The 16,473-nt window shown below is 35.3% G+C and overlaps 1 protein-coding gene across 1 annotated transcript; it reads right to left on the bottom strand.

Moving 5' to 3' along the window:
- Positions 1 to 2,026: 2,026 nt before the first annotated feature.
- Positions 2,027 to 11,763, bottom strand: LOC141375243 (uncharacterized). The gene is made up of 10 exons (XM_068222506.2): positions 11,505 to 11,763; positions 7,926 to 7,973; positions 7,717 to 7,841; positions 7,511 to 7,599; positions 7,320 to 7,428; positions 5,034 to 5,117; positions 4,886 to 4,953; positions 4,718 to 4,801; positions 4,573 to 4,627; positions 2,027 to 3,346 (listed from the first exon to the last, which is right to left on the bottom strand). The coding sequence occupies exons 2-10, from the start codon at positions 7,963 to 7,965 to the stop codon at positions 2,273 to 2,275; spliced, it is 1,728 nt and encodes a 575-aa protein (XP_068078607.1). The 5' UTR covers positions 7,966 to 7,973; positions 11,505 to 11,763; the 3' UTR covers positions 2,027 to 2,272.
- Between the last annotated feature and the right edge of the window lie 4,710 nt (positions 11,764 to 16,473).

Here is a 16,473-nt window from a genome sequence, read left to right as displayed (position 1 = left end):
GGAGATTTACAACTGATTACAGAACCGGCTTTACTGACAAAATGTGCATGGACATCGCCTTGGACTAACCACCCAAACCTAATATTTAAGAAGTAAAATTGTTAAAACATAAAATTGAGTGTGAATAGGGATGGATACCGAAACTCTGTATTTTATCAGTATCGGTGCTAAATTATTAAGGAGTGAAGTATCGATAAGCTCTGACGTTAACAGTTCTGCTATCGGAGGAGAATTATTGCTGCCTAAACAAAAATTACAGTTGCATAATTTAACTGACCGACCTTTTTTGATTTGGCCTTTTTGATATTGGTCTGTACAGTCGTCAATCTCACATGAGAAATGCTTGTGTTTCCAGCGAGTGCGTCAAGTACAAAAGCCTTCACAATTCTCACTCAGCAGAGGCTCGCACTAAACGCACACAAATAGCTTGCGACACAGAGTTCCCGAGTGTACAGCGACAATGCCTGTTGCAAGAAACACAACCAGTTGTTTTTTTGTGTAAGCGGAAACAGGCAAACTGGCTAAGTGAAAGGATCTTTAAAAAGGGCATTAACTGCAGAAGTTTTTGACCGCGTAGCTACTATCGGTAATGTTACATCATCCACATTGTTATGCCAGCAGTCAATCACCTAAATTAGTATAATATTAATAGTCAAATAAACACACAAACATTCGTTTACAATAAAAGCAGCTTTTTTTTTTTTTTTGCAGTAACCTAAATAAATCTTAGTTAACATTAAAAATGCTACATCAGCTGTATTTACCAATATATAGCCTATGAATAGCCTAATAGTAAACTATGCTTTTTAAGAAATTGTAAAAAAAATAATAATAAAAATAAATTCTTATTTTTAGTGGTGGCAAAATTAATTTTAAATGTTTCCTCGGTGCACCGCGATGCAGATGGGGACAATTCAATATCGGTTCAGTAATAGATCATAACCAGTTATTACATACTGATGTCATTTATCTCCTATGCGTAATGTCGCAGTAGAATACTATGGCGAAAGAGGCAAGGGCGAGTAAATAAAAAGCTCCTACTACTTAAAAGGTAGATAATTATGCACAATTCATTTGCTTGTGAGTTTACTGGAAAGTCTTTCGTTGACATTAAAGAAGGCACAGTACACGAGCCGCTATTTCCATACTAGGGAGAAATGCTGTAAAACTCTGCCTCTCTCTCTCTCTCTCTCACACTTTGGACACTTGACTAGCTGGCCTGTTTGTAACTTTTCCTCTCCTCTCGGCTGTTAAAGCGATGCTTGTGGATCCAGACACAAGTGTGCCTGAGGTGCGAGTTTTCTCCACTGTGTCTATTATGGATTACCCATGATAACCGTGTATTATTCGCATACAGGCTGTTCTTCCTGCGTCTCTCACTGGTGAACATCACTTTTATTTATAAAGCCAAGTGCAGCCCTTTTTGTTGAGCAGGTGAAGACAATGACCAATCATAGGGGTGTAAGACAGCGCTCAAAAAGCAAGCGGGATAAAATTTACATTAGTTTATTTGCTATAAATGCTCATGCTGTCTTTTGTGCATGTGTTGGAGTTTTGTTTGATTCATTCAGAAAGAGTGTTTTCTTTGAGCAAGTCAAATTAAAGGTACAATTCATATATCTGACTAGTATTAGCGGATAAAATTGTATTACAAATAATATATAAATATGAATATATTTATAGATTTTAATAAAAAAAAAGTTTTGTGTAGTAAGGGAAAAAATATAATCATGTTTGGAAAGCATCATCAATGCACCGAGATATCGAATTGAACCGAATCAATGGCATGATAATCGTAACCGAACCGTGAGGCCAGTGTAGGTTCACACCCCTATTATTTTTACTTAGCAAGATGCTCCAAAACTGTATTAAAAACTCCTAGTTAACTCCTAAAATGCTGTTAACTCATTTACGAGAATGCGTTAATGAAAAAACATTAACAATTTCTCATTTAACTGCATTTTGCAACTCAAAGAGGAGGTATTTTTGACTGCAGGGAGCACAATAAACCAAGAAAGATCCCAACTTCTGCCAGAAAAGGCAAACATGTTAATTTATAATTAAATATTAATACAATAAAAACATAATAATAAAACAAAATGTTGACAGTTATTTTCAATTTGCCTGTTTTTTTTCCATAAAAAACACTACAAAAAGTACCAATAAGAGAACTGTTAAAGTACCGAACCGATAAGTGGTATCGATAAAAGTAGTGATACCGTTAAAACCTCAACGATACCCATCCCTAAGTGGGAATAATGCTGAATTAGTCTTAAGTTAAATTGTTTGAACTCTCTATTTCTTGATCTTCCCAGATCTTTTCTATATACTTATTTAGTTCCTGTCTGGTTTCTTTTATTTCCTCCAAGACAGTGCAGAGCTCTTTGTGTGTTTTCCTCATCTGTGCAATCGACTTGAGTACATTGGATTTGACCTTTTCTGGATCATCTGTTTTCCACTGTTGCCTCATCTGGTGAATCTCTCTGGAGTCTTTCACTATGAAGGCGACGTCAGCAATAACCAAGAGTCCACTCAACACACCTGATGCTGCTGCTACTGCTCGGACAGCTTTGGCAGACTGAACGGCAATCCTGCCGAAACTTGCCAGCATTCCCAGAGTAATGAATTCTGTGACACCGGCTACTGTGGTCCTGCCTAACCTCCATGACATTTGTACGTTAACAAACGTTGAATTACGGACAAAATCATGAAACTTAATTATTTTCGTCATTAACTTCCTCACTGTTTTCAGTGAATCAAGAATTGGTGCGCTCACGCTTTCATATTCCTGCTTCAGTTTTTCAATCTTCTGGCGGAGGGATTTTTGTTTTACTGTGTTGGTAATGTTGGAGGCAGCACCTGTTGCACCACCTAGGACGCCAACTCCAATACCAACTCCTGCTACAATCAGAGACGCTCCGAAAGTGAAAGGTGCCAGAATTGCACCAACCACTGCAGTGATTCCTCCTGCTGTCCCAATCACCGCTCCTGACAGACTGCCTGCTGTGGCTCGATAGTGTATCGCCTCTAGAGAATCCGTTGTTTTCCCCCAGTCCTGAACTAAGGCTCGAAAGGCTTTATAGTGGGCAGTATAGGCCTCATCGAAGGTCTTGATGCTACTCATGAACTTTTGTTCCAGCACTTCTGGAATTCTCTCGTTTCTGTTTACTGCCTCTCTCAGGAATTCTTTTGCTAAAATCTCATCAGCTGACGGTCTGTGTTTAGGGTTACGGCTGAGCATTTGTTTGATAAGTTTCTGTAGATCTTCCGAGTACCTCTCTGAGATTTCAGGGGTGGTTCCTGCCATGCTATTGGCATGAAGACGACGGCGATCTATGAAGTCAGCCTGTCAGATAAAAGAACACAATTCTGATTGATATGTAGAATCTGTGCTTGCTAAATGTAAAAAGCAATTAGTTATTTTACGTAAAGTGAGTAAACCCTTTGACTCAAAAGAAACAAGTTGCCTTTACTTTAAAAAACAGCTGCAACTCAAGTTGAACTATTTTCATAACTATGCAAATAGGTCATTTATTTAATTTAAGGCATGAGGTTTACTCACTTCAAGTAAAGAAAACAAATCACTCTTAAAGCAGTGGCTTTCTTACCTTTTAACTAAAGTCAACTAATCACTTTTCACAGTCTGTTTTTGGTATCAACTTTTACTTACACTACAGTCAAGCCTTACAGTTTATCCATTCATGCAATAACCAAGAATCAACTCTATGACCTTTTAAGATTACCACATGATAATTTTTGCAACCCAGGCTCATTCTGGAAGAGTAGTCCCGCGGACATTTCTGAAGACCACTCAAGGTACGTATTTGTGCAATTTTTGTTTTCATGAATCCGTGAGAGGCCGCTGTGTGCGCTTTTTCGCATCTCGAACCACTCTCTGCGCTCGCACTGTTCTCTCATAAAGCTGCTAGAGGCCGCTGTCGAGTGATCGTCTGTCCTATTGACTAGATGACTGAATGATTGACTGGGTGACCGGGCAATCGGCTGACCCACCCTCCTCCTCCTTTCCTAAACCCAACCGGTTTTACAGATTGACCCACCAGCCTGCCCGCCCACCTGCCCACTTGCTCACTCGCTTACCCAAACCCAAGCAACGATTTACAAAAGCCGTCCAGAAAAAGATAAGCCCTCGTCTGATTTTGATCACGTTTTCAGATTTCATCACATTCATCACATTCCTGTTATGAACTCGTTCGCTTTATTTTTTGGAATCTGTTTTTGTCTTACTTGATTTCTGAAACAGCTCTTACCCTGACTCTAACACTGTCGTCGCCATTGTCGTGGTCAGCTCCCCTCCGGGTCTCCACTCTTCCAACGTACACGAAGAGCTAACCGGACAAACTGGTTGCGGCGGGAAAGCCCTCCACAAAGAGGTGAGCTGTCAGCCAGCGAGCGCAAAAAGGATCGTATATCGCATTGTTCGCTTTTAAAAAATGAACTGCAGCCATACGCACCTCCGACCACGTAAATCACGGTCTTCAGAAAGGTCCCTGGGGCTATGTTTTCAGAATGAGCTTGGGTTGAATTTTTGGCAGAAGAGAAAAATGTACTCACCCACACATCCAGCATGCAAAGGTCATGGACCAGCCATCCTAAAGACCATATATCACTAAACAAAGATTGTCAAAGTTAGTGATAAGGTCAAATACAATACTTTAGGTGACTAAAAACAAACCAAACTATACCACAAAACAGTTACCTTTTGGAATTATATCTCCGTTGATAAACTTCTGGGCTGACATAGAGATCTGCACCCACAACTGATTGTGCGTATGCATCAGCTCTGAAAAAGACAAATCAAATATTGTAAATCAAAATGATAAATTCAAAATATCTCAGATTTTTTTGTATTATATATTTGTTTCACCTGCTTAGTGCCGTTGCACAGCCAAAATCTCCTAGGTTGATGTAGCCATCTTCAGTAAGGAAAACATTCTGTCGAATGAGAGCAGAAATCTTGTAAATGATACACTTTGCTTTGGTGACCTGAATCACTGAGCTTTTACAGTACACACCTGAGGCTTAACATCTCTGTGAAGAACACTGTTCTCATGGATATACTGTAGAGCCAGACAAATCTGAACCAGCCAGTCACGGATCTGTACACAAATGATACAAGGGGAACAACAAGTTAGTTACTTTTTCAATGGTATCCTTGTATTCTATATGGAAGCCTCATATAAGCCTTAACTTGTTTTAAACCTATATGCGTTTCTATCTTCTAAACACAAAATAATGTTTAAAGAATTTTAGTAAACAAACTGTTGATGGTAGCTGTTGACCTCCATGTTATTCTTTTCTATGATATAAATCTGTTGGTATTGCCAACTGTTTGCTTGCTTGCTTCTTCAAAAGTTATTTTAAACAAAAATCAATAGGGTTTGGAACTACTTTCAGGGTAAATTTAAATAAAAACATGATTTTTTTGGAAGTTTAAAAAGTTTAAAGTATTAATTTGACAGCGGCTAATTTAACAAAAAATAAGGCATCAGCAGGAGCATGTGTAGAAGCAGAATGAGCAGCTCTGTCAGTGCCTTCTGCTGGGATGGCATTACAGAACTTTACTAAATATAATGCATCAACATTAATAATAGAGACCAGGTTTCTTAAGAATCGGAGCTATGGTGAAATATTATTTAAGTTGGGCAAAAGTATCCACTCACTTAAGCTTGGTGGGTCTACCTTTAAGCAGAGAGGTGTGTGGGGAAGCAATAAAACTGTAGTTGTGGATGAAACATTTGTAGAACATGGCAAACCCAAGCAACCTCTGCAACTCCTTCACAATTTGGGGCCACACCGTGACAGCTTTGAGGCAGCAGAGACAAGTGGTAAAGGGGACCAGAAGTCAACCATGACATTGTTGAACATGTAAGGATAATCTGTTGTTGAGGGCTTCTTTAATCGAATCCTCCATAGGTTGGTATTCGGTTTGAGTCGTGGGTATACTCTATGTTTGAGGGCATAGCTTTAAGCAAGAAATCAATAGCACAATGCCATAGATGGTGAGGATGTATTTGCATAATCTGGGTGTTGGGAATCTTGATGCAGGTCATCAGACATGGTCTAAAAACAGTGGGTTTCATGCAATGGGTTTTGCAATGTGGACACCAAAGAGTAAGCTCTCCTTGGCTCCATGAAATGGAAGAAATATGTGTGGCTAGCCACAAATCTCTCAAGATTACCTGGTATCTTGGTATCTATGTGCATTGATGACATGGAATTGAAGAATAAGAAGAAAAGGCAAGAAGAAAGAGGCAAGATGCAGGAGATGCGAATGAGGTGAATTCTGCACATTTGCAGCAAATGCATCAAGTATTCCACATCATTCTCTCCCCATGGGAAGATAATCCACCTTTCTTCTCACATTTGCATTGACTTGTATGCAATTTACTTGAGAAAATACTTAATCCCCCATTTGGTGGGAACCCAGCATTGATGTGTCATTACATCTGCCTGTTGGTTATAAGCTTGCCCTCAAAATGCATCACATTGCATTTTAGTATGTTCATGTAAACAGAAATTTTTTTATTTTTAAACTAAAGCCGAAAAAAAAAACTACATGCATAATAATATCAGCAAGTTTGAGCTAAACTCTGCAGGCACACTGGTACTCCATGACCAAGGTTGGTGATCTGGACTATGTAATGCTTATCATAGGAGCTACATTGAACATTATCTGATAGGTCTAAGTCAATCAACACTATCAAGAAGTACTATTATTAGATATATGGACTGGAATATTTTACATGTTAGGCAACTTGGAATTAAATTGATCAAATTTTGGTCAATTGTGGGTCTTCAGGCTTTTTTGGGTCATTGCCTCTTCTGGTGGCCTGGTTTACCACAATTTTTAAAAATTGTCAAAATATTTCCTCCTAGGATTTGCTTGAGTTCTTGCTTAGCAATGGGTTGGACTAGGTAATTAACTTGGTGAAAGAGACTAGGTTTTTGGAAGCACTCCTCATCAGACTATCAATATGAATATAGAGACTTTAAAGATAATAGATCTACACCCTTGCATGCAGGTTCAGACTGGAGTTCTGTCTTAAGTCTTTATCTGTAGATGGGCTTGAGTGCAACATCCTTCCATAAACTTTGGGCTGCCAGCATTCTATTCTCAATGGCAAAGTCAGCAGCAGTGCATTCTTTCAGGAAGAGATTTAGTATCTCTAAAGAATAATCTCCAATTTTTTTGAATAAATCATTTGTTAAAGAGCAGTTAAGAAATTGATTAATTGCTGTAATCTGTTATATGAAATTCTAGATTAGTTATGCTTCTTGCCAAAGTTGTAGACACTGACCTGTTGTTCTTCAAAAAACCCGATTCTTTTCTGTGCTTGCATCTTGTTGTGAAGATCTCCCCAGGCACAGTACTCCATAACAATGTACAAGTGTCCAGATTCTACATCTGCAAAAAAACAAATATATTTTAATAAGACAAAGAATATATAACCTGTAAGAATGATGACAAAAAAATTAAATGGTCATTCCTTCAAATGAGTCCTCATAAGCCACAATATATCCATGGTGAAGCTTCTTTAGGATGTTGACTTCATTTTTGACGGTGTCGAGAGGCACGTTCTGTTGACAACACATTGAATCTTGAAGTCACAATGGAAAATGGCATTTCTGATTCAATTATAATTCCATATCTCAACACTTCAGTCATTACAGTAATGCATGTTTGACTATACTCACATCTCTGTAGTTGACCTCTTTGACCACGAAAAGATCTCCATCTGTATTTTTCACCAGAAATGTTCGTCCTGAAATCCCTTGTCCGAGTTCTTTTTCTATGGTGAATTCATGTTTTTCCAGCACTTCTACAATCAGGATTTGAAATAGAAATTACTGTGTTCTCGGAAAATACTGTATTATTAGTACAGAAAAAAAATAGTTATACTCACTAACTCTTCGTGATGATATATCATTGGAGTAATTTTCCATATTTGATGCTGTAGGCAAAATGCAAATCAAAACTGATACAAAAACTTGTATCAAAGAGTGTAATGCAATATTGAAAATGCTGATGTTACAGTGAGTAAATGATGAAAGAAATAACATTATATGTGAAACATTATCTAAATATGCGATTGCACTGATTTTTGTTTTTACTAGTAATGTATTACATTTTGGACAGTAGGGCTGCTGAGATTCCTGTTATACTTTGAATTTTACTTTGAAATGCTAATGGTTTTGTTCATTTTTTTCTCCTCCTTACTTCATTTGTATAATCATAATGTTATGAATTTTTTTTCTCAAATATTTTTGAATATAAATAATGTATGACAGTTGAAAATTCCAGTATCGTGACAACACTAGTGTCTAGTACATGCTCCATTACCAAAACATGACAAAACGTGTATACACAGTTTATCATTGAGTGGACCAAGACAGTTGACACTACCAGCATCTTTGGATTTGTGACACGAGACACAAAGCCTGCTATATGTAAATAATAAACAGCCACTATTGTATTGCTGTATTGCCGCATTGCCAGCAGCTAGTTCCCTGCAACTCTCACATGGTCACCCACTGAAGCTAGACATGGCTGCGCCCAGTCAGTAGCCCCTTTCACACAGTGATACCGGTAAATATTCAGAAAATTTCCGGAACAACTTTACCGGTATATTGAAAAAAGCGCTGTTCACACAGGCGAGGACGTTACGGAAATTTTCCGGAAAAGAGCATTCACACATCCATTCCAAAATACCGGTAAATTCTGACATCATTCACCACAAATGAGCTTTAAACGGCTGCGCTTGTGTTTGTAAACATTTGACTAAATTACATACTCTGTGGATGATCAATATTGTGAACAACTTTCTCAGGATCACTTTCGCATGTCGAGATGTTCATAATATGTGCGTGTGCTGGCGCTCACAGGCTGTTTCACAGGCACACGAACGTAAACAAACAACGGCTTATCATAAGCATCTCATCGATGATTATTTACACAGTTGGCGTTAAGAAGAACATATAAACGTTATCTGACTAACTTCTAGCAGCTAAATGTGTCTGGAAAAATATTCAAAGGCTTTTATTCTCACAAACCGCGCGGACGTAAATGCGTCTGACTGTTGTGATTGGCTAAAGCAAAAGTCTTACGTCAGCACGTTCTAGATGTGCACGGGCTTATTCCGGAAACTGCTTTTTTCCACAAACACAGAGAAATGAAAATCAGCGCCTAACAAGACTGAACATTTAAAATGACACAACAAAAAACAAAACTTTTAAAGAATGTCAGAATTAAGGCTTTTCTTGCTTTCTTTTGTCCATTCTTTCTTGAGGTGTATATTATTTTCCTATGTAGTTTCTGATGACTGTTTTGCAGCTTTCAGCCTTGAATGATTTATTATGATCTTTCATTTGGCATATCACGCAGTGGAAAAGTGGCTTTTGTAAGACCCAACACATCTAATAAATGGAGCATTAGGTGATTATTTTAACTATTGCACTTCACATTCTCAGATAATCCCCTCTAGACATGGGCCGGTATAAGAGTCTGATGGTATGATAATCTTGGATAAAAATATCATGGTTTCCCAGTATCACGGTGTTGCGATTACTACTTTAAAATAAGTCCTGTGGGATAACTTGAAAACAGTTATTGTCCCATGCCTAATCCAAATATTAAAATATTATGTTATTCTGGGATTATGCCATAAGAATAAAGTTTCCCTATATGATTTCATATCTCTGTTTGGAAATGATTGATCATTTTAGATTGTAATGTAATGTAACAGTAACAATGTTTATGTAATATAACAGTTTTAGATTAATTGGGTTGATTCTGTAGGGAAGTGCGTCAGTATATAATCTAATAAACCATCCACATAGATGAATACAATAAAAAAAAATAAATGATACGATGGAAATAAACAGCGTTTTATCATTTTCCGAATCTAACAGTGTTCAGGTACAGTAATTGAATAATGAAAACAAAAATAAGTCAATAAAATTAATCAAAGTTTCTTATGCTTGACTGTTTTTAAAATCCTTATACAGTCACAGGCCTCAAAAACACATGCACATGATAAATTATAATACAGGCTCTACATTGCACGTTCTACAAAGTGACTGATGCAAATAATCACATTGCGATGTCGATGCTGAAACAATATAAAGACAAAAAACTAAAAAAAACAGCCCAATCCTGACACTTTTCCCACAAAAATATTATCAATTTAATGTAATCCAAAATTGCATAAATTTACTATTTTATTTACAAATGTTTAAATAACTTGCCATGTTACTTATTTTTTATGCTTGGCTAATTAGGCCATAATACACTCGGCTAATACATTTTATTTTTTTTTGTAACATCTATTATGTCGCTTTCAACTTGGTAAATACATTCTGACATACTTAGTAATTTATGAAAATGTAAGGAATGTATTTAGTAGGTTGATTAAAAGTGACATTAAACATGTCACAAAAAAATAAAATAAAGCAAGTTTCCTTCAGGATTTTCAACTGTGACAGCAGGTCTTTTACACAAATCTACCAACCATATTTTTTCAATGACAAATGGAGAAATGTCGTGAGCGCAGTATTGCAAGTCGAGATCGCATTTATGTAATATGAGCAAATTTCTTTGCTTGCACACCGATTTCTTCTGTTCGTGCTCAAGTTCTTGCACGCTCCCTCAAATATATGCTGCTCAAGCGCAGATCTTCTTGTGCGCTCTCAAATACACACTGCTGAAGTGTGATTTACTGTGTTTATGTAGTCAGTATGTCTCTAACGGTTATCAGATTTGCTAGGAATATTTCTGAATGTCTCCAGTAGACCTACAGAGCAGCAATAATGCGTCCTGAAGTAAAGTGAAACGGCTATAAACTCTGTAAAGTCATAAGCACAACCACAGACCTTTATCTATAAAGTATAATTGTGGAAACTGTGTTCATCTTAACTGAAAGCTACGTCGTGTTTTCTCAGTCAGTCAGAATGTCACCTTAAAGTGTTAAACAAATAACGCACAGCTCTACTATGATGACAGAAGAGTTTGCGCTGTTATAATTCACTAACCTTTTAATGCGTTTAAGTGCGATTTATAACCTGCTATTAAAAACTAACAGCAGCAACGACTGAATGTTTTGAATGAGAAGCTGGAATTTAGATGTGGCGAGATGAATTTTGGTGTGGCGCCCCACCATGGAAGAATTAATGTATTGGAAACCATGCTATGTTTTTGCCGAGTGTGTTAGGTTGCTAATATACTGTATATCAGATTAATGTATCTCAAAGTAGTTTTTTCAAAGTCCTCCTTAACATTCTATGTTATTTCTTTTCATAATCAATTTACTGTAAATTGTTGGTGATAAACAAGGTTAATGAATTAAAATTGAATATACTGATTGTTATAATTCATGGTATTACCATTAATAATTAATTTATTATTTGACAATTAAATAAAAAAATAAGAAATTGTCAAATAGTGCAGTTAATAATAATAATAATAACAATAATAATAATAAACTTACCTGCCTGAAAGTCCAACTGGGCTGGAAATTTAAGAAATGATCTTCACAGTTGAGTTCATCAGTTATCTGTCTTCAAAAATATACTTAAAAAATTCTTCAGAGTAATCCTCTGTAAAACATTGTCTTGTGATTCATAAGACAACAATGTAAAGGAATAAGTGAAATATTATACCCTATGTAGTTGTTAAGAGCTCAATTTTATGTAGTTAAAAATAGACATTTTCATACACATCAGCAATCTATGCTAACTCTGTCTGAGCAGTCAACTCTGAATGCTGATTTATTTATTGCTAATCTACTGTAAGCCCCTCCCTCTCAACCCACAGTGTCTTACAGCATATTTGAGTATACTACAACAATGCATCATGCTATATTTGAATGAAAATGATTGGTATTAAACAAAATACAGTATTAATCATTATCTGACAATTGTTTTTACTTGTATTCAGTCAATAGGTAGAGATTAGTATAGTTTTATCAAGGTTTTTCTTTATTCAATGTTATGTAACAATTAATCTATATTGTTCTTAACCATTTTATATCGACAAATAAACTGAAAATGAAGAAATATAATGGCACCTATCTAACATTTTAAAAACCGCATCAAGCTACGCTGTTAAAAGTTGTGAACAAATTTGTAAACATGTGAACAAATTTGAATATTAGAACTATTTTAATTGGTTAAACCTAACCAAATTGAACATAACACAATAGCTGTATTATGGCATGTTTTTTGGTTTATGTATGTCTGTCATAAATAAATTTGTTTCAGAATTACATTGAACATGTTGCCTTTTCAAAGTTGTGTGTGTGCGTGTGTTTGTGTATATGTACTTACAGTACACAAGCATATGTATACACAGAGAACATGGAGTGAACTTTAAGTGTTTCCAAACCAGCTGACTGTTCAAATCAGTAGCATAACCACCACCAGGAACAGAATGTCTCGTTTATTTCTAGGGCTGGACAATGCGGGCAAAAACCCTCAAAAAATCTATTTAATTATTTTCAGTGTTGATAAATATTCATAATACTGTATTTTTGCATACAATATGTACAACTTATTTTGTTCATCAATACTCTGTCATCACTTTTTTTTTTTGAAATTGCTATAATATTCCTTAGAGCAGCTCAACACTGCGGAAATACGCAATGTTGTTGAGTGTGGCGATAACATTTCTTGCGCTATAACTAACTTTCCAAATGCTACTTTAACAGCAATTAAAAAAATTATTTATGTTATGATCTTATTCAAATAAACAGCTGATAGATATTTCCTGAGCTAATTAAACAAACAATTAAAAAAAGCTACATCAAGATGAAATGTTAAGATGAATGACTGGAAAGCTTGTTGGAAATTCTGAATGTTGTTGGGTGTCATCATGGTCTCCCAGCATTAGTGTTTATTTTCAGCTCTAGGCTGAATGATGAAGATAGTAAAGGCCCCATCTGATTGGTCAGATTTTGCATTTCTCTTGTGAGTATTGCATTTACTATTATCATGCATGCATGATAATAAAGACTAATGTGCAGACCTAATATTTGCAATTGTCTAGTTTAAAAGATACTGCTTGTAAACTGCTTGTAGCCCAAAGGGTTTTGGATATACAACTTGTTTAGTGTGGATATGTGAGGGTAGTGACTTGTGGCCTACTAAGGCAAACTGCTTCAACAGGTTAAAAGTGTTTTATTAGGAGTTAAGGGCAGATACTTAAGGATTTGGGTTTAATATACAGCATTGTATAGTGATAAGAGAAGATATATAAACTTAAATAAAACCCAGCAGATTTGATACAATATACATGTATATTTGGGTTGTCTTTTTAAAACCTAAAAAAAGGTTGATTTTTACTTCTGTCTTGGGATAAAATGAGTAGTGGTAATAAAATATTGATCTCCAGTAGGCATGGGCCGGTAAAAGATTCTGACGGTATGATAACCTTGGATAAAAATATCATGGTTTCACGTGATTGCTGCTGTAAATTATTCTTTTGAATGTCTGGGTAAAAAACGAACTTTTTTCTCCTTTGAAGACATACATTTTGTGTTGAAATGTTTTAAATACAGTAAACATGTCAGGCTAATCAATTAAATGAATCATTGACTTCTGCGGTTTTCATTAGTTACAAAAACAGATTTCTTTACAATTCAAAACAGCATCTTTGGATATATATATATTTTTTTTTTTTCTGCTGGAGATCCTGACTTTTGAATTTTTTGTCTTAATGTGATTAAGACAATAATCACCAAAGAGTAAACCTATTTTAATTGGAAACTTGTATCGGCCACCAGATCAAAGTAATTTTTATGAGTTGTTGGACGAAAGTTTAAATGATTTTGTGAAACCCCATGGATCGGAAATTATAATATGTGGGGATTTAAATACTGATATGTTAAATGTGGACGCTGTGTTATATAAGGCTTTTAAACATTTTTCAGATTTTTTTGGATTGAAGCAAATTATTAAGGTTCCAACTAGAATTACTCCCAAATCGCAGTCTATTATAGATTTGATTCTTACATCTGATTCAGATAAGATAAGTTGTAGTGGTGTTATTGAGTGTAGTATGAGTGATCATTTTTTAGTATATTTATGTAGAAAAGTGCAAAAGGTGAAGCTCATGGGTCATAATACTGTTTTAGTGAGGTAAATGAAGAATTATAGTCCTAATTTATTTTGTGATATATTGGATAAAGTTGATTGGTCCGGGGTATGGGGATCCAAGGATGTGGAGGCAGCATGGGATTGTTTTAAGGATCTGTTCAGTAATGCTTTGAATAAAATAGCACCATATAAAAAAATAAGAGTTAAACAAAGATCAGACCCTTGGATTACAGATGAAATATTACAACTGTTAAAGATAAGAGATGAGAGTTTTGCCAAGTTTAGGAAGGATAGTGAGTGTAGCAGTTATGAGTTTTATAAATTAAAGAGAAATGAGGTTAGGAACAAAATAAGAGAAGCAAAAAGGGTTTTTTTTAAGGATAAGATCAATGAAAATAAATTTGATCCAAAAAAACTTTGGGGTGTACTGAGAAATTTAGGTTATTCAAATGCTAAAAGTAGGAAATCATCTAAAATTAACTTAAAGGTAGAAGACAAATTAATAGTTCATCCGAAGGATATGTATTTTATATTGTTAGCAAAAAAATTATGTGGTCAGCTTCCAGGGCAACCTGATATTTACAATGAAGATAGAGTGTTTTCTTTTTATAGACAACAGGACATTTTGCCGGATTCTTTTAGTCTGAGACCTGTTACAGAAAGTGAAGTTTTAAAAATTATTAGTGAGTTAAAATTAAATAAGGCTCCTGGAGTTGATAATATTCCTGCTAGATTTTTTAAAGACTCTGTTAAAGTGATTGCCCCCTTGGTGCCACATATTTTAAATTTATCTATTGAACAAGGAAAAATACCATGTGATTTTAAAAGTGCTAGAGTTATACCATTATATAAAAAAGGAAGTACATTAGATATGATTAACTATAGACCTGTATCAATCTTAGGGGTTATGTCTAAAATTCTGGAAAAAATTGTACACGAACAGATAGTCAACTATATTACTAAAAAACATATTTTGTATGAGTTACAGTCAGGTTTTAGAGCATTGCATTCCACCGAGACATGTATATTACATATGACAGACAAAATACGGAGAGCTGTAGATGGTGGCAACTATTGTGGAATGGTGCTGCTGGACCTTCAGAAGGCTTTTGACACTGTGGACCATCAAATTTTACTATATAAATTAAAGGCAATTGGATTTGATAAAGTGTCTTTAAAGTGGGTTCAGTCATATCTGCATGATAGAAACCAGAGAGTCGATATAAAGGGTATATTATCTGCTCCCTTATCAATCAACTGTGGAGTACCTCAAGGAAGTATTTTAGGTCCATTATTTTTTCTTTTATATATTAATGATTTAAAAATAGCGTGTTCAGAGGAGCTCTATCTTTATGCTGATGATGCCGCAATTTTAGTATCTCATCATGACAAAAGGGCCCTGGAAGAAATTATGAGTTCACAGTTAAAAAGTGTTTACAACTGGTTTTTAGACAACAAACTTTCTTTACACATGGGTAAAACAGAGGCTATTTTATTTGCTTCAAGAGTGAAATTAAAAAAAGATGATAATTTGGTAGTTAAGATTAATGATTGGAAAATTCAGTCAAAAAATGTGATAAACTATTTGGGTTGCTTAATAGATAATAAATTATCAGGAGATGCTATGGCAAAAAAAGTTATTACGAAGATTTGTGGAAAAATTAGGTTTTTAGCAAGGCAATCTGATCTTTTGGATGTTCATTCTTTACAATTGTTGGCAGGAGCTTTAATTCAACCCCATTTTGATTATGCTACGTCATTTTGGTACAGTAGCTGCTCACAAAATTTGAAGGAGAAATTGCAAAAGGCACAAAATAAATTAGTACGAATAATTTTAAAAATGCATCCTAGAGCACATTTGCACAAAGAGTCTTTTAATAAATTAGGTATGTTAACTGTTAGTAATAGAGTGTGTTTTTTAAAACTGGGAATGGTACGTAAAATGTTTAATAATGTGGTTCCTAGCTATTTGATGAACTATTTTCAAATGGTGAGGCAACAGCATTCATACAGTACTAGGAGTTGGGATTTTAATATTTGTTTATTTAAATTTAGAAGTTTAGTGGGGAAAAATATGTTTTTATATACAAGTGCAATCATGTGGAACAAACTACCAAAAGCAATCAAGGAAATAAAAGATTTAAGGTTGTTCAAAAAAGCTATTAAAAGATGGTTGTTTGATGAGGATAATTAGTTTTGCATGGTGGATGAGGATCTTTTAAATTATATCTTACTTGAGTGTGAATAGGTTGGCGGCTGGAGGGACATTGTGCTGGATAGGTTGGCTGTTCGTACCGCTGTGGCGACTGTTTGTTTTATTCTTCATTAGTATTTTGAAGCCATACATTGTTTTTATTTAACAGA

The sequence above is a fragment of the Danio rerio genome, chromosome 7 (assembly GCF_049306965.1).
Source record: "Danio rerio strain Tuebingen ecotype United States chromosome 7, GRCz12tu, whole genome shotgun sequence".
Lineage (NCBI taxonomy): Eukaryota > Metazoa > Chordata > Actinopteri > Cypriniformes > Danionidae > Danio > Danio rerio.
Note: the sequence above shows the minus strand (reverse complement) of the source record. Positions and strands in the feature narration are given on the sequence as shown.

Coding starts and splice junctions, on each gene's coding strand:
- LOC141375243 (XM_068222506.2), bottom strand. CDS start 7,965: ATGGAAAATTACTCCAATGATATATCATCACGAAGAGTTA. Junction 7,600..7,716: donor AAGAGGTCAACTACAGAGAT/GTGAGTATAGTC, acceptor TGTTGTCAACAG/AACGTGCCTCTCGACACCGT. Junction 3,347..4,572: donor TTTGCATGCTGGATGTGTGG/GTGAGTACATTT, acceptor TTTATCTGACAG/GCTGACTTCATAGATCGCCG.